At 41.9% G+C, this 19496-nt stretch overlaps 1 protein-coding gene across 2 annotated transcripts in view; it reads right to left on the reverse strand.

Moving 5' to 3' along the window:
- Positions 1–11924: 11924 nt before the first annotated feature.
- LOC126210376 (protein FAM177A1) overlaps positions 11925–19496 on the reverse strand; it is a 30357-nt gene continuing 22785 nt past the window's right edge. Inside the window, exons 4-5 of one of the 2 annotated variants that reach the window (XR_007540655.1) lie at positions 13749–14945; positions 11925–13696 (exon numbers count right to left, since the gene is read on the reverse strand). Coding sequence is in view for 1 of the 2 variants with exons in the window: in XM_049939605.1 (XP_049795562.1) it covers positions 14760–14945 (186 nt within the window). In the remaining variant the exon portion in view is untranslated. Of the gene's footprint in view, positions 14946–19496 lie in introns of both variants that reach the window. The other variant, XM_049939605.1, reaches the window with a different exon arrangement.

Raw genomic sequence — 19496 nt, forward strand, 5'->3', positions numbered from 1 at the left:
ATTTCAACACCGTCGACATAAATGTTGACAGAAAGTATTTATATGGTGATTACTGTACCTCTTCTTGTTTGACAAAGAGTAATTACCATCGTACTTCAATCTCGTCGACGTAAATATTGACAGCAAGTAACGTCGTATTTAAATATCGTCGACGTAAATGTTAACAGAAAGCAATTGCATCTCTTCTTTTTTGACAAAAAGTAATTATCGTTGTAATTGAGGTTTTCTTGTTTGCGTATATGTTAATAGAAAGTGGTTATATTTTCATTAGTTTGTCTCTTCTTGCTTGTCAAAGAGTAATTATATTCTCTGATGCTTTCTTGAGTTTCCAATAACGTTTATCGTCTCGTCTTGATTGCAGAATTCATATTAATTCACGGTCGCCATGTGCAGTGTTACGTGGTTTTATGCTTAATTACAGACTTACTATTTTATCAGTTGATTTGTTTTCACCACGTAACGCCCGCAGTTTACGTCCTTCTTCATTGCTGAGCAATGTATCACTTTTCGTTCTAACGCCGCAACTCTTCCTTTCCTACATCTTTACTACTTTTTATCTATATAAATGATGAACTATTGGTTTTGCCTTTTAACAACTTTTTAATAACTGTGGAAGTATTACAGGCATCAGGCCCCACCTAATGTGTCACCCGCCTATATGTTTTACATGAACCTTTCAAGACTCAATCGATCTGATTACAAAGAGAAAGCAGAATATCCATCTCTTCCTTTGACGTTGTCCAACAACGACCTAGGAAGCTCAACGCCATCGTGGCCCAAGGTCTTCCATGGCTCGCAGTAGTTTGCAGCATTCGTTTCATTCCTTGCCCACTTGCCGCTAAGTCGAACTTTCGTGGTGATCGTTGGGCAACGTCTTCCACGTTATCTGCAACATAAATAAACTTTCTTCCCACAGTATTTCTGAAAACCCAAAAACAAACTTAAAGAAGATAATAATAATAATAATAATAATAATAATAATAACTGTTCTTACAATTATTCGTATAATTCTTGGTCGATTTAATGAGGGGTGGGACAGGCCTAAGCCTTGTGACACCACAGAAGTTAACTTGGACCCCTCATATTAAGAGTATCTGCTCCAAGGCAAAAAGCCCCAGGGGTATGCACTGCATATACACCACAGTGGTTAGACCTAGGATTTCCTATGGGGCCGTAGTGTGGTGGAAGAAGGTAGAACAGCGGGTTGCTGCTAAAGAGCTTGCTAAGTTGCAGAGATTGGCCTGCTTAGCCATGACGGGTGGAATTAGCTGCACACCAACCGCTGGAATGGAAGCCATGCTGGATACACCTCCCCTTCGCCTTTGGGTTAAGATGGAGGCAGCAGCTGGGGCATACAGACTGAAAACTGGCCAAAACTGGGTCTCATTCGGATATCCAGAATCACACACTAAAATAGTGAGTGAGGTAAATATAGGTATGGCTGGGGAAATGCCCGCTGACTATATAATAACTCCAAACTGCTTCGACAAGCCTTACAACATAATAATTGGAAGTAGGGAGCAGTGGGAGAAAACAGTTCGACACCATACCGGGGACATCGTTTGGTTCACCGATGGGTCGAAAATAGATCAAGGCGTTGGGGCAGGGTTGTATGGGGTTCAGACAAGACTGGAGAGCAGCATCTCTCTAGGAAAACTGGCCTCTGTATTCCAAGCTGAAACTACTGCAATCAGGGCATGTGTGGCGGAGAATATGAGTAGGTGCTACAATGATCGTAGCAGCTACATCTACTCAGACAGCCAGGCAGGCCTGAAATCATTCGCAGCTCCTGCAACAAGATCTGAGATTGTTGCAGATTGCCACAGGGCTCTGGTGGAGCTAGGGGGAAGCAATAGGGTGTACCTAGTGTAGGTCCTTGGCCACTCGGGGATCTGTGGCAATGAACAAGCCGATAGATTGGCTAGGATGGGGGCAACAACTTCATTTATTAGACCGGAACCTGTCTTGACAATCACCAAGGCTATGATCAAATTTGAACTACAGAACTGGCTTAGGAAACAGCACATAGGATATTGGACCAAGGTCCATAAACAAAAACATGGCAAGGTAATGATGCCCAAGCCATGTTTTAAAAGAAGCTCTGTAATTCTGGGATTGAACAGGAAAGAGATCAAACTCATGACTGGACTGATGACTGGCCATGGGAACTTCAAACAACACCTACACACAATGGGTATAATGGAAGAGGACCCTAAATGTAGGATCTGTGATGAGGGTGTAGAACTGCATCACACCTAATCTTTGAATGCATGGCATTGGAGAGTAAAAGATACAGAATCTTCAGGACAACTAGACCTGAAGAAATTGTGTCTAACAAAAAACTGGTAGAGGGACTCCTTGCGCTATTTAAGGGCACTGATTGGCTTTACTAGATACACAGGGAGCGATACCGCACAATAAACCTAGTTTCGGTGCAGGCAGTGGCGGGTTAGACCTAAGCTGTTTTACTTCTCCTGTTAAAATCAAATCAATACTTGAATCACTTCATCACACTCCTGTGCCTGAGACATCGCACCTCATCTTGTTGAAAATGTCACTTCTGTCTGGAAACGTGATCGTCACAAAGAAGTGTATGTGGTCAAGCCACACTAGGGCCACAGATGCCCTCGGAGCATAATGCAGCTACCACCAGCTCGTCTCTGTTCCGCAGCACGGGTATCGGGGAGAAGTTCCCCTCGAAGGTGACGGATTTGTGCCGTCCCAATGGCACGATGAAGGTGTTGGGATTCGTCAGACCGTGCAGAACTCTGCCACTGTGCCAACATCCAGTGTCAGTAGTCATGTGCCCATGTCAGTCATAGTTGCCGATATTGTGGTGTTAACATTGGCACATGCTGTAGTGTTTCCTTTTCTCGGGGTTCTGCCGTGAAAATACAAAACAGAAAATCTGATTGGGTTTTGAATTTTGATGGAATAAGTTACGGATAAGGCGGACTTCGTATTACTGATTGAGATAGTGTTGTAATTTGACCGTGAATGGCAGACCGGGTCGGGAACACTACAAAAAGCGACTGTAAGGAAATAGCATCAGAAATAAGTTGAAATTTACCTTATAATTCTGTCAGAAACGTAGTATTTATTATAATATAGTCTCTGTGGCTGCGTCTGGAAACTTCTTAATTTTCTTGTAGGATGACCTGTTTTCATTGTTCGCCAGTTCTCTTATTCTCCATCTGATGAAAATTTCTTGAAGTTGTCACTGTCAGGATTAATTTATAAATTTGGCGATAACCATTGCGAATCACTACTGAAATAACTTTGTTTCGTAATACAGTTTTAATTTCCATTTAAAATCATTGTTTAACACAGCGCCGAAAAATACACGTCTTGAACGTATGAAGAAAAGAGAGAGTAATTAACTAGTTGTTAGAAACAAGCACCTATAAAAAAAATTAACTTATAATAAATTTGTCGCTGGCGCAGCGCTCTTCTGCATGCGCGATCGTAAATCATATCTTTGCACCGGTGGAGATGCGGTAGTCAAAGTACCATTACAATGCCTTCTCTACTGACACTCTTCGCAAGCGAGTGTGGCAGTATAGAAAATATATATATATATATATATATATATATATTGTGCTGAAAATATTTTTTGTACTATGTAAAATACTTCTGTGTATATGCGGATGGATATGTGTGTGTGTGTGTGTGTGTGTGTGTGTGTGTGTGTGTGTGTGTGTGTGTGTGTGTGTGTGCGAGTGTATACCCGTCCTTTTTTCCCCCTAAGGTAAGTCTTTCCGCTCCTGGGATTGGAATGACTCCTTACCCTCTCCCTTAAAACCCACTTCCTTTCATCTTTCCCTCTCCTTCCCTCTTTCCTGACGAAGCAACCGTTTGTTGCGAAAGCTAGAATTTTGTGTGTATGTTTGTGCGTCTATCGGCCTGCCAGCGCTTTTGTTTGGTAAGTCTCATCATCTTTCTTTTTAGATATATTTTTTTTCACGTGGAATGTTTCCCTCTGTTATATATATATATATATATATATATATATATATATATATATATATATATATATATATATTGCTCAAAAATATTATAATAAATCTGTCGCTGGCGCAGCGTTCTTCTGCATGTGCGATCGTAAATCATATCTTTGCAACAGCAGAGGTGCGGTAGTCAAAGTACCGTTACAATGCACAGGTCGTCAGTTGTGGAGGTCCGTCGTTAGGAGTGTTCCGTGTACTGTGTGTTCAAACACACTTGTACTCTGCTCAGCATTAAAGTCTGATGTTAGTTCCTCCACAGTTCGCCACCTGTCTGTCCAGCCTAAGACGTCCGACATCTGTAATGAGGGGTGGATACCCAATCCCACAACTTCCGGACACAGCTTCACCTTCGTTTTGCCATGTACTCACCACAGCACTCCTCAGACACCCTACAAGTTGTGCTTACCAAAACGCTACTGACGTGTCTCCAGGCTGTCACAATCTGCCTTTCAGAAACTCAGATAGGTCGTGCACCTTCCCAATTCTACACATGGACAGCACACTCACTGTTACTACATGCAGTTTGCTTTGTCTGACTAGCAGTCATTCCTCACCAAGTGACTGCTAGCACCTGCATGGTTAATGTAGGTCAGTGGTCATAACATTCTAGCTGATCAGTGAAATAATTAAATAAATAGTAATATGAATATAATAGAAAGAAACATTCCACATGGGAATATATATATATATATATATATATATATATATATATATATATATATATATATATATATATATATATAAAGATGATGTGACTTACCGAACGAAAGTGCTGGCAGGTCGATAGACACACAAACAAACACAAACACACACACAAAATTCAAGCTTTCGCAACAAACTGTTGCCTCATCAGGAAAGAGGGAAGGAGAGGGAAAGACGAAAGGATGTGGGTTTTAAGGGAGAGTGTAAGGAGTCATTCCAATCCTGGGAGCGGAAAGACTTACCTTAGGGGGAAAAAAGGACGGGTATACACTCGCGCACACACACACACACATATCTCCATCCGCACATACACAGACACAAGCAGACATATTTAAAGACAAAGAGTTTGGGCAGAGATGTCAGTCGAGGCGGAAGTGAAGAGGCAAAGATGATGTTGAATGACAGGTGAGGTATGAGTGGCGGCAACTTGAAATCAGCGGAGATTGAGGCCTGGTGGGTAACGGGAAGAGAGGATATATTGAAGAGCAAGTTCCCATCTCCGAAGTTCGGATAGGTTGGTGTTGGTGGGAAGTATCCAGATAACCCGGACGGTGTAACACTGTGCCAAGATGTGCTGGCCGTGCACCAAGGCATGTTAAGCCACAGGGTGATCCTCATTACCAACAAACACTGTCTGCCTGTGTCCATTCATGCGAATGGACAGTTTGTTGCTGGTCATTCCCACATAGAATGCATCACAGTGTAGGCAGGTCAGTTGGTAAATCACGTGGGTGCTTTCACATGTGGCTCTGCCTTTGATCGTGTACACCTTCCGGGTTACAGGACTGGAGTAGGTGGTGGTGGGAGGGTGCATGGGACAGGTTTTACACCGGGGGCGGTTACAAGGATAGGAGCCAGAGGGTAGGGAAGGTGGTTTGGGGATTTCATAGGGATGAACTAACAGGTTATGAAGGTTAGGTGGATGGCGGAAAGACACTCTTGGTGGAGTGGGGAGGATTTCATGAAGGATGGATCTCATTTCAGGGCAGGATTTGAGGAAGTCGTATCCCTGCTGGAGAGCCACATTCAGAGTCTGGTCCAGTCCCGGAAAGTAACCTGTCACAAGTAGGGCACTTTTGTGGTACTTTTGTGGGGGATTCTGGGTTCGAGGGGATGAGGAAGTGGCTCTGGTTATTTGCTTCTGTACCAGGTCGGGAGGGTAGTTGCGAGGGTGGCAGGTGATCGTCCTTACACTCTCCCTTAAAACCCACATCCTTTCGTCTTTCCCTCTCCTTCCCTCTTTCCTGATGAGGCAACAGTTTGTTGCGAAAGCTTGAATTTTGTGTGTGTGTTTGTGTTTGTTTGTGTGTGTGTCTATCGACCTGCCAGCGCTTTCGTTCGGTAAGTCACATCATCTTTGTTTTTAGATATATTTTTCCCACGTGGAATGTTTCCCTCTATTATATTGATATCAGTAATTTGAACCCAACAATTACGTTCGTTATTGTCACTGTTGCATTTCGAAATCTTTTCTGTCATCTTATTTTCTCTTTCTGTTTTTGCCAGTAGTTTCACTTTGTATTCACCGTCTCCTTTTTACCGTAATCTGCTATACAATTTTATCCCGCCTATATATACTTAACCCACTTCCAAACCATAACCAAAAAAATTTTATTACCGCTTTCAACACTACCGCCGCTATAAAATCCACAATTTCTTGTTCACAAACAGTTCCTTTCACCTTTTAAACAACCATTTCGGCTAGTTCTAATAACTTTTGCTTTATTTCCATTCCCGTTTTTCCCACATCACTGATAATTTTTATCCGCTTCCCACAGGTTTTAACGTCATTATTTCTTCGTCAGACAATTGTTAGCCTCATTTTCATAATCTGCAACCACAAAACCACTCCTTCTAATATATTACACGCAGTTTTTTCGAAATTTTCCCGAATTTCTCCGTCCTTTAACGTGTTTTGGCGGCAACACAACCACCTAACCTTTGTGCACATCGTTATCTACCAACCCAAGTCCAACATAGCCCAGCTGTAACCAACACCTTCTCACCTTTTTTCACACCTGATCTCCAGTTACTTTCCAGTCCACCTTTATCTCTCCCCCATATATTTTTATTTTCATTTTCATTTCACCTGATGTTACACTTTCCACCTTCTAATACCATGTCACCCTCACAGCACCCCCACAACGACCCCATTAAGTTTTATTTACATTCCCTCCGCAAACATGCCTTCTCCCTAGCCAGATTACGCTCCCATATTCTATTTTCTCAGGCTTGTCTGACATTTGGCATTACCCCCAAAGGCCTCACACTTAAAGTTCCCATCTCTGGCTGCAACCCTTCCTTCCATCAGTCCCTATACCAGTTCCAAACTGAACAATCCATTGCCCTCACCCACCTAATCCTTCACCTACACATCAACTCAGCCAATGAACACACCCGTCAACTCCTATCCTTAATAAAAGTCCTTAATCTTTCCTCTCCCACATCCATACCGGCTGTTCAGAGCATCCTCCTACAGGCCAACCGTAAATTAGAACAGCATGCCACCCTCCACCTCAAAAAACTATCCAATCTCCTGGTTTCCTACCTCCGGAAAGGCAACTCACTCACCCTTCACAACCATTCCAGCAAACCTCAACCTTCTCTCATTGCACACCAACCCAGTCTCTCCCATCTACTCAATCTCCCAATTCCAGCTCCACTCCCTCCAAAACCCCAAAATTCCAATCAACACAACCTGGAACCACAACACCCTAATTCAGTAGTTAACCTTTCCTCCAAACCTCTCTCCCAATCCGAAACCTCTGTCCTATCCAAAGGCCTCACCTTCAGCCCCACTCCCAGATTCAACCAAACAGCCCTCGTCAAAGATTTACTGTCCTACACTCGTACTCTCTGCTGGAAATATCACTTTGCCACGAATAAAAATGATCCTAATCCTACTCCTAATGATCCAACTCCCCAAGACACCATCCAAATTGAACCCTGCCTGGAACAGTTCCGTCCTCCGTCGCAGCAGGACCCACCTCCTCTTCCTCAAAATCACCCTCTCCAAACCTTCCAGGAATTTCTGACTTCCAGCCTTGCATCTCAATCCCTCTTAAAAAACCTTGATCCTACTCCCAACATCACCACTGCTGAAGCCCAGGCTATCCGTGATCTGAAGGCTGACCGATCCATCGTCATTCTTCCGGCGGACAAGGGTTCCACGACCGTGGTACTTGATCGTTGGGAGTATGTGGCTGAGGGGCTGCGTCAGCTTTCAGACAACACCACATACAAAGTTTGCCAAGGTAACCCCATTCCCGATGTCCAGGCGGAGCTTCAAGGAATCCTCAGAACCTTAGGCCCCTGCAAAACCTTTCACCTGACTCCATCAACCTCCTGACCCCTCCGACACCCCGCACCCCTACCTTCTTCCTAAAATCCACAAACCCAATAATCCCGGCCGCCCCATTGTAGCTGGTTACCAAGCCCCCACAGAACGGATCTCTGCCTACATAGATCAACACCTTCAACCCATTACATGCAGTCTCCCATCCTTCATCAAAGACACCAACCACTTTCTTGAACGCCTGAAATCCTTACCCAATCTGTTACCCCCAGAAACCATCCTTGTAACCATTGATGCCACTTCCTTATACACAAATATTCCGCACGTCCAGGGCCTCGCTGTGATGGAGCACTTCTTTCACGCCGATCACCTGCCACCCTACCTAAAACCTCTTTCCTCATCACCTTAGCCAGCTTCATCCTGACCCAGAACTTCTTCACTTTTGAAGGCCAGACATACCAACAATTAAAGGGAACAGCCATGGGTACCAGGATGGCCCCCTCATACGCCAACCTATTCATGGGCCGCTTAGAGGAAGTCTTCTTGGTTACCCAGGCCTGCCAACCCAAAGTTTGGTACAGATTTATTGATGACATCTTCATGATCTGGACTCACAGTGAAGAAGAACTTCAGAATTTCCTCTCCAACCTCAACTCCTTTGGTTCCATCAGATTCACCTGGTCCAGTCCAAATCCCATGCCACTTTCCTTGACGTTGATCTCCACCTGTCCAATGGCCAGCTTCACACGTCCGTCCACATGAAACCCACCAACAAGCAACAGTACCTGCATTATGACAGCTGCCACCCATTCCACATCAAACGGTCCCTTCCCTACAGCCTAGGTCTTCGTGGCAAACGAATCTGCTCCAGTCCGGAATCCCTGAACCAATACACCAACAACCTGACAATAGCTTTCGCTTCTCGCAACTACCCTCCCGACCTGGTACAGAAGCAAATAACCAGAGCCACTTCCTCATCCCCTCGAACCCAGAATCCCCCACAAAAGTACCACAAAAGTGCCCCACTTGTGACAGGATACTTTCCGGGACTGGACCAGACTCTGAATGTGGCTCTCCAGCAGGGATACGACTTCCTCAAATCCTGCCCCGAAATGAGATCCATCCTTCATGAAATCCTCCCCACTCCACCAAGAGTGTCTTTCCGCCGTCCACCTAACCTTCGTAACCTCTTAGTTCAACCCTATGAAATCCCCAAACCACCTTCCCTACCCTCTGGCTCCTATCCTTGTAACCGCCCCCGGTGTAAAACCTGTCCCATGCACCCTCCCACCACCACCTACTCCAGTCCTGTAACCCGGAAGGTGTACATGATCAAAGGCAGAGCCACATGTGAAAGCACCCACGTGATTTACCAACTGACCTGCCTACACTGTGATGCATTCTATGTGGGAATGACCAGCAACAAACTGTCCATTCGCATGAATGGACACAGGCAGACAGTGTTTGTTGGTAATGAGGATCACCCTGTGGCTTAACATGCCTTGGTGCACGGCCAGCACATCTTGGCACAGTGTTACACCGTCCGGGTTATCTGGATACTTCCCACCAACACCAACCTATCCGAACTTCGGAGATGGGAACTTGCTCTTCAATATATCCTCTCTTCCCGTTACCCACCAGGCCTCAATCTCCGCTGATTTCAAGTTGCCGCCACTCATACCTCACCTGTCATTCAACATCATCTTTGCCTCTTCACTTCCGCCTCGACTGACATCTCTGCCCAAACTCTTTGTCTTTAAATATGTCTGCTTGTGTCTGTGTATGTGCGGATGGAGATATGTGTGTGTGTGTGCGCGAGTGTATACCCGTCCTTTTTTCCCCCTAAGGTAAGTCTTTCCGCTCCCGGGATTGGAATGACTCCTTACACTCTCCCTTAAAACCCACATCCTTTCGTCTTTCCCTCTCCTTCCCTCTTTCCTGATGAGGCAACAGTTTGTTGCGAAAGCTTGAATTTTGTGTGTGTGTTTGTGTGTCTATCGACCTGCCAGCGCTTTCGTTCGGTAAGTCACATCATCTTTGTTTTTAGATATATTTTTCCCACGTGGAATGTTTCCCTATATATATATATATATATATATATATATATATATATATATATAAAACAAAGCTGCTGTGACTTACCAAATGAGAAAGCGCTGGTAGATAGAGAATAAAAAACACACAAAAATTTCAAGCTTTCGCAACCCAAGGTTGCTTCAGCAGGAAAGAGGAAAGGAGAGGGAAAGACGAAAGGATGTGGGTTTTAAGGGAGAGGGTAAGGAGTCATTCCAATCCCCGGAGCGGAAAGACTTACCTTAGGGGGAACAGAGATGTCAGTCGATGCAGAAGTACAGAGGCAAAGATGTTGAATGACAAGTGATGTACGAGGGGCGGCAACTTGAAATTAGTGGAGGTTGAGGCCTGGTGGGTAGTGGGTATTCTCTCTCTTCCCGTTATCCACCAGGCCTCAACCTCCGCTAATATCAAGTTACCGCACATTGTACTTCACTTGTCATTCAACATCTTTGCCTCTGTACTTCCGCCTCGACTGGCATCTCTGCCCAATCTCTTTGCCTTTACATATGTCTGCCTGTGTGTCTGTGTGTGACATGTGTAATATCTTCCATTTCCAACATCAAATACCTTTGCTCTACGAAGTGGGTTATTATCGTGCATCAATACGAAGTCTGGGCCCACAGCACCTCGCAACAACTGCGCGCGAGGTCCACAATCTCCTTACGATACTTGACAGCACTTAAACCTTGCCAATTCACCCGCACAATTTAATGAAGAGGTGTTACAGTGGTCAACATAATCCTTGCCCCCACCATTGGGGATCCTTGGTATCGGCCTCTTTCCACAATGTTTAGGTTCCAAAATCGTGTTTCACATTCCCTCCAGAGGTGAATCCATCAAATCACTCTCCAGACCAAAACGGGACTCATCTGTGAAAACAACATTCGTCCACCGATTGTCCAGGTGGTATGTCGATGACTCCACTCTAGATGTTCTGTTCTGCGAAAATGTGACAGAGGTACACAGACAACAATTCTCCGACAAAGGCCGCTCTGCTGAAGCCTTCAGTACACCATTTGCTTGGATCCAACAGTTCCAGTGGATTCTGCGAGGTCAGATGATGCTAGTTGCCATCCAATACTAAAGTGGTGCCATTGTGACCTTACAGCCAAATAACAGTCCTCTTTATGTCACACGCGGTTTGCCCTGCACTCTGTCTATAGGATACAGATTGGTCTCTCTCAACTGTCACCACATCCGAGAAACAACAGAATGAGTCACATTAAGGCAATGGCTCACTGGTTATTTAGCAATTGTCATGCTACCATTCTTTCTGTGACCGTCTAGCACATAGGAGATGCCAATCAGACTGCACTGCACTGTCTGTGACTGTGTACACAATTGCTGTGAATGTGGGACTACCCAGCAAACACTAAGCTGTTTGATAGGTGCCCTGATGTTACTGTCGGCACGGTCGTCCATTGATCGGAATGCCATATTCCGTGCAGAACACTATCATACACACACCTGTTTAAAGTTTGAATGATTATATCGCGAATTAACACAGTATGGGGAAATAGTTTATTGCTTTAATTTAGGATACTAGTGTATTTTAATTGTCATGTATGTGTACAACGTATACCAATCCTAATACTGTGTGTATTTTGATGTATTTTTCACACGGGTTCTTTTTTGTTCTAGTTTATTGTTTTAATTTCTCTGCAACTATTTTCATAAATCTATGTTGCCCGAGAGTCTTTGTTACAAGCAATTTACAGTAACACTTTTTTTTTACCTGCTCCATACTTTAGCCCGTCCTACACATTAAAGGATAAATTTAATATGTGCATGAACATACATACATACAATACATAACAAGCTCTAATCAAAGAAATCTTTCCAAACACTGAGTTACATCATTTTATTTGTGTATAATGATTGTTACAAACATCAAAAAATACAGTTCAACTTTTTGTATACAAATATGTCAAATGTACATCAAATTTGACAATTCACCTTATATACATACAGTATAAGGTATCTTTACAGAAGCGTTTTGTCCGCAAGACACACACACACACACACACACACACACACACACACACACACACACACACACACACACACACACCAATTTATTCCACACAAGCAAGTGGTATACGCAACTGCAGAAAGGTTAATACTGTTGGGACTCCCATTCATTCGAACAGCTGCACGTATTTTCTTAGACAAAAATATTGTTAATAAAGATGTGATCGCATTGAATACAAGCAAAATCAAAATTCAACTACTTATTACAGAAAGAGCTCGAAGTTATTGTCTTTACTGCACAAGAGTCCCACACTGAATACACGCTATTTACTGTCATAGTGGATCTGTCTCAAGCTGTCACAGTTCAGAGCACTCACTGTAGATGGTACCAGTAAACTGATACTCCTTATGTGTGATACATTAGAAATTTTTACTATACCTAATTCTAATATTAATACAAAAACAGCAGTTTCTAGTCCCACACAAAAACATACAACCACAAGACAAAAAGCATGGTAAATTAGCCACTCCTCAATATCAATTACAATTTTCTTTGTATTTTTAGATTGAGAAACGATGCCACTGATAAGCAGAATTAGTGCTTTTTATTAAATGAGATCTATATTATATCCGACTCAGTAAGTGTACTGTAGACACTTGACAGTCTTCATGCTTAAAGCCCAAGAGAAAATAAATTGTCGAAGACACGACATCAGAGAGGCCACCAGCTGTACGATGTGCAAACTGCTTCCTCCAGAGAGCTTCAAATAAGCAACAAACAGTACCTACCATCAGGCACGAGGCTCAACTTCTGTGACAAACGTCTCCAGTCACCTTGTGGGGTGTGGGTCAGATTATCATCATTTTGTGTGAGAAACTAAACAAATTGAAATGCATTTCCCACTAGCATTGTCACTATCCTCGCATTGTAAAATTAAAAGGTTAACTAGATAATCAGAGTTTTGAGAGTGACTCACATGTAACTGACTATTTGCATCGAGAACATGGGTACCATGTTTAGAGCACATCCTTACAGAGGTATCATTTCTATAATATGCCCTCCATCTTTACAGTGAAAATAAATAAATAAAAAATAAATATAATAAAAAATAAAGGCAATATGTAACATTTTCATAACTTTGAAGGGGACAGTGATAGGAATAAATTAATGGTAACTGCAAGGGTGGAAAACCTTGTGTCATGTCACAATTCTCTTTGATGCTAAAACATTTCTCATAATAAATAGATTTCTGGCGTGGGGAGAAGAAACATCTGTACTGTTAAATCATACCGCATTCTGTGGAAGTTGTGTTATGTATCTCGGTTCATTAAAAAAATACACAACTTTATTCTCCGCAAAATGGTGTCTCATCTTTTTCACATAAAAATACAAAGAATTAAAGAAGCATATGAATATTATGGTAGAATTTTGAAACTGATTATGTAGGATTGATTAATTTCTTGGACATGTGTGTTTATTTCTTGAACACTTTCCACAAATTTGGAAAAAAAAAAACTTAAAACAAGTAAACTAATGTGCTTGCAGCGTAATTGATTTTCTAGGTGTGAGGAAGTATAAGCATGAACAATATGTACATGCATACAACTTTCAAGACAAGATAATGGAGGCAGTTTCTGAGTATAACTTATTCTGTAATCATGTATCTAAAAACTGGAATGTTTCCCTCTATTATAACCTTATTCTGTAATCATATATATAAAAAACAAAGATGCTGTAACTTACCAAACGAGAAAGTGCTGGTAGATAGACACAATGTAGTCAATACAATAAACTTAGAAATTGATTAACAGATAAAATTTATATTTTTATAAATAAAGTACCACTGTAACAACGCTGAAAATGTGAACAACGGGAAGTGTCACTTGCAAGGGTAATGATTTCTTAATCACCTTTAAAAAAAAGAAAAAAAAAAAGCTACATTGTCTTAATAACAGCAGTTCCCAATTCTGCTCTCAAGAATTAATATACAAATGAGCTCAAAATTATAATTAAAATGATTGTATGTAAGTGTGCTTAAGTAGATCATTTCACTTTATAAGGCATTATTTACTTGATTTTAAAATTTTAATACATTTCATCCCTTGTGGAACTCAATAAAGTGAAAAGAGGAAACAGCTACAGTCTCAGGTACCTAGTAATGCATTTTATGACAAACTCATTACCAGCACAATGTTAGCTACTGTCACATTATTCTACCTGACAGATTAGCACAGACCAAAAATTTGTTTAGTTAATTATTTTTCTGTAAAAGATAACACCTTCAGTTCTGGGCTATACACTAAACAGAAGAGCTAGCAAACTAATCCACAGGTCTTCAATTCATGTTGCTTCTTATGTTTGTACTACTTCCTGTCAATTTGTAAACAAATACTGAGCTGACATTAATATGTATTTTTCCCTCTCAGAGCACATGCATTACAAATTAGGTTCACACAAAAAAGAACATTTTACATAAAGAAGTTGAACAATGCGATCAGTAACCATAAACAGATACAGTTATTTTTTAAATTAATCAGAGGCAACAAGCACAATGCTAGTTTGCAAGTAATGTAAATTCCATTTTCTGTACAACAAAGCACACCATGCTGTTACCGTTACAGAAAGTCTCCTCGCCCGTACTACCAAAATCCATCAAGACATCTGCTCAGTCCAGAAAATTATGGGATATTTTCGATGAAACAGAGCATCAATATTTCTCCGGGTCTTCTGATCCTGCAACAGAACTCTGTGTGGCTGTGCCCTTGCCAGAGTCACCACCTTTCAGCGGTAGTGATGCCATCTGCACGTCACCACTCTTCTCCAGAATATCTTTTGAGCCACTCCCTGACCATCCACCCATTTCCAGGTCTTGTCGTTTCTTTTCTTCTTCTTCCTACATGGAGGAGTTCAGTCAGATGCTTTATAACAGGTATTTGTTATTTAATTAATGAAAAATTAGTTACAGAAGTGTCTGCAATCAGGCCTTAGCACTCTGAGACAACATGGGCCGCGCGCGCGTGTGTGTGTGTGTGTGTGTGTGTGTGTGTGTGTGTGTGTGTGTGTGTGTTTTTTCTAAATCTGACTTGGGACTTTCTTCTATTATTGGGTAGTGGAGCAAGTGGTTACTAGAAGGCTAACATGAAAGTGTGTTTAACTACTGATTTGAGACCCAGTGCTAGGGAGGTTTGTCCAGAGTGCTTTGTGGTGGAAATAACACTAGTTGTGCGAAAGGCAGGTACCAGGAAGAATCAGAGAAGTGTGCTTTATCAATGAATGGTGGTGGTGTACAGAAGACTGATGAATTTTCCACAACTGCCCACCACTTTTGGACTCTTGCTTGGTACAATTAACAGACAAATTGGAGAAAACCCAAATAAGAACTGTGCCTTTCATCACAGGCATGTAAACAGCACCACAAGAGTTAAGCGGAGGGAACTGTACTTTTTTTAACTTATTTATTCAAATTTCAAGAACAAACCTTCAATATCCTTCAAAGTACTCTCCCATTGCACTAATACACTTATCTAATCTTTTATTCAGGTTTTCAAAACACTGTTTAAATTCATCTTCTGTGATGCTTGACAGTACCTCTCATTTTATCTTCACTTCCGCAACATCAGCAAAATATTTTCCTTTCACATATTTTGATTCTAGGAAACAAAAGAGTCACATGGGGCAAGGCCAGGTGGGTACTGGAAGTGAGGAAAAGGGGTCCTACCATTTTTGGTCAAGTTCAATGTAAGCAGGGGCATCGTCACATTGGGGGCAGGGGGGGGGGGGAAATAATAATAATAATAATAATAATTAGCCACCCGACTGCCACACAAATAACGCCACTTCCGCAGCACACTGCTGTGCAATCTTTTCAAAACTTCCAAGTACAAAGCTTGGTTAACAAACTCTGAATGGAGTGACTTATTTTCAGTTATCTGCATATTTACTAGTTTACTTTCGTAATTTCTTACATGTTTAAATGCTCTTTAGTTTAAAGTCGTTAATTTCATGCATGTTTATTTATCAAGCACAGTTCCACATTTGTTAACTGTCTAGTGTATATGTTTGGCTGTCTTTAGTATGGATAGGGACTGTGATTGCTGCGTACAGATTCGAGATCAGTTGGTAACCTTTTGCTCACAGCTCTAGGCTGTGTTGGCTTCCATCACACAGCTTGAAGCTGTTGCCAATGGGCATCACTGTGGGACAGGGAGGGGGAGGTCGGACACAGGGATCTGAGGGAAGTCGAGTACATCCCACATATCCCCCCCCCCCGTTTGGTCTAATGCTGTGATCGCCCCAGTTACTGCCTGCACTAAGGCTGACCTCTCACTTGTGGTTGAGTGGGAGGTCATTCCAGGGCCTGGCAGAAATCTGAAGACTTCCCATGGGGCTGATCAAAAGGTCACACCACTTTGTCTGACAAACAGGTTTCAGGTGCTATATGTGGCTGATGATTTCCCAGAGCCAGATAAAGACGCTCCTCCTGTTCCAGAGGAAGTCGGATTTGCTAGTTGTTGGAAGCTGCAATGTTAGACACATAATGAGGCTTCTTAGGAATATGCCTGCAAAGAAGGGGAAGGAGTCTAGTGTGACTCCATGTGCAGCCATTCCAGATATGGGAAAGGTTCTTCTGGAAGCCATGAAGAGCACAAGGTGCAGCCAGCTGTGGGTGGTGGCTCATGCCAGTACCAAACAATGTGTGTGACTTCAGATCAGAAGAGATTCTCTCTTGTTTCAGCTGGCTAGTTGAACTAAGCCTGTGGTCCTTTGGTACAGAGACAAGTTGAGGGACTGAATCAAAGGCTCAGGAGGTTCTGAAATAGTGTAGGCTGCAGATTCCTTCAACTTGCGTCATTGGGTAGTGGGTTTCTGGGTTCCGCTTAATAGATCAGAAGTCCACTACAAACTTGAAGTGGCTACATGGGTAGTGGGGACTGGGTGGTTTTTTAGGTTAGAGGGTCTTGGGAAACCACAAAATGTGTGTCAGTCTAGAAGGGTGCAGGGCAAACACAGGAAGGTAGAGATAGGAAAAATTGATATTGTAGTTGTAAATTGTCATAGCTGCATTGGAAAAGAACCATAGCTCCAAGTGCTAATAGAAAGCACTGAATATCAAATCGTACAGAAAATTGGCTAAACTGGAAGTAAGTTGAGCCGAAATTTTTCAAAGGACCTAATCGTGTTCAGAAACGACAGATTTAATACAGTCAGTGGACAAGTGTTTACTGCTGTCAAAAGTAATTGTGGTGAAATTGAAGTGGATAGTCCCTGTGAGTTAATGTGGGTTGAGGTTATACTTGACAACCAGAATAAATTAATGATTGGTTTGGCTCAGATGATGCAGTTGCTGAACAGTTCAAAGAAAAATTTGAGTCATTTCAAATAGGTACCCCACTTATACAATATTAGTTGGTGGGGACTTAAATCTGCCCTCGATATGTTGGGAGAAATATATGTTTAAAGCCAGCAGTAGGCACAAAACATTGTCAGAAATTGCACTGAATGCTTTCTCAGGAAATTATTTCAAATAATTAGTTCAAGAGCCAACATTACTTGACCTACTAGCAACAAAAAATCCTGAACAAATACAGGGCATCATGGTGGATACAGAATTAGTGACCACCAGTTGTAGCAAGACTGAATGCCGTAACATCAGAACCCACCAAAAATAAATGCAAAGTAATTTTTTTAAAATTTGTTAGACACCTATCCAAGAGACAGTCTACACTCCTTCCAATCTGACTGTAAGCACACACCAGATGTGGTTTGAATTCAGGGAAATTGTATTTACTGCAGTTAAGAGTCTGCACCACAAATTAATAAGCAATGAAACTGATCCCCCCCTGGTCCACTAAATGGATAAGAACACACTTGGGGGGGGGAAAAAAGCCAAATTTAAAAGAATGCAAATTCCACAAGATTGGTGAAATTATACAGAAATTCGAAATTTAGCACAAATTTCAATCTGAGATGCTTTTAATAGCTTCTACAACCAAACTGTCTCAAAATCTGCCAGAAAACCCAAAGTGATTCTGATCATACGTAAAGTACAGCAGCGGGAAGACACAATCAATACCTTCATGATGCAATAACAGTTGTTATGTCGCTGATGACAGTGTCACTAAAGCAGAGTTACTAAACTTTTTCTGAAACACGTCCACCAAAGAGGCTAACATAAATATTACAAATCTAGAATAACTGCCAACATAAGTAACTTAGAAGTGGATACCCACAGTGTAGTGAAGCAGCTTGAATCACATAATAAGCGAAGGCTTTCAGTCCAGACTACATACGAGTCAGGTTCCTTTCAGAATATGCTGATACAATAGCTGCAATCTAACAATGACATACAACCACTTGCTCATCAAAGCATTTGAAACTAAAGATTGGAAAGTTGCACAAGTCACAAATATCCAAGAAAGGAAACAGCAGTAATTCACTGAATTACAGACCCATATCACTAACATCGGTTTGCAATAGAGTTTTGGAACATATTCTGTATTTGAACATAATGAATTATCTCTAATAAAAAGGAGCCCATCGGAGCACCCCTCTTAGATTGTTTGTAGATCACGCTGTCATTACCGTCTTGTAAAGTCATCAGATAATTGAAGCCAACGGCACAATGATTTAGACAAGATATTTGTATGGTGAAAGAAGTGGCATTTGACTCCAAATAATAAAAAGTGTGAAGTCATACACACGAATACTAAAAGTATTCCCCTAAACTTTGGTTACACAATAAATCACAAAAATATACAGGTTATGAATTCAACTAAATACTTGTAGATTACAATTATGAGTAACTTAAATTTGAACTTTCTGGCAGATTAGAACTGTGTGCCAGACCGAGACTTGAACTAGAGACCTTTGCCTTTCGCGGGCAAGTGCTCTACCATCTGAGCTACCCAAGCAAGACTAGGAACCTGTCCACACAGCTTCAATTCTGTCAGTACCTCATCTCCTACTTTCCAAACTTCACAGACGCTCTTCTGCGAACCTTTAAGAACTAGCATACCTGGAAGAAAGGATATTGCAGAGACATGGCTAAGCCACAGCCTGGGGATGTTACCAGAAAGAAATTTATACCAAATAAATTAACAAATGATGGAGCTGATCCTCCTTGGTACACAAAACAGGTTAGAACACTTGCAGAAACAACGAAACAAACATGTCAAATTTAAACAGACGCAAAATCCCTAAGATTGACCATCTTTCACAGCAGCTCGAAATTTAATGCGGCCTTCAATGAGAGATGCTTATAACAGTTTCCACAACAAAAATTTATCTTGAAACCTGGCAGAAAATCCAAAGAGATTCTGGTTGTATGTGAAGTACGTTAGCGGCAAGAAACAATCAATGCCTTATCTGCGCGACAGCAATGGAGATACTATCGAAGACAGTGCTGCCAGAGCAGAGTTACTAAACAGAGCCTTCCGAAATGCCT

The sequence above is a fragment of the Schistocerca nitens genome, chromosome 10, assembly GCF_023898315.1.
Source record: "Schistocerca nitens isolate TAMUIC-IGC-003100 chromosome 10, iqSchNite1.1, whole genome shotgun sequence".
In the NCBI taxonomy this organism is placed as follows: domain Eukaryota; kingdom Metazoa; phylum Arthropoda; class Insecta; order Orthoptera; family Acrididae; genus Schistocerca; species Schistocerca nitens.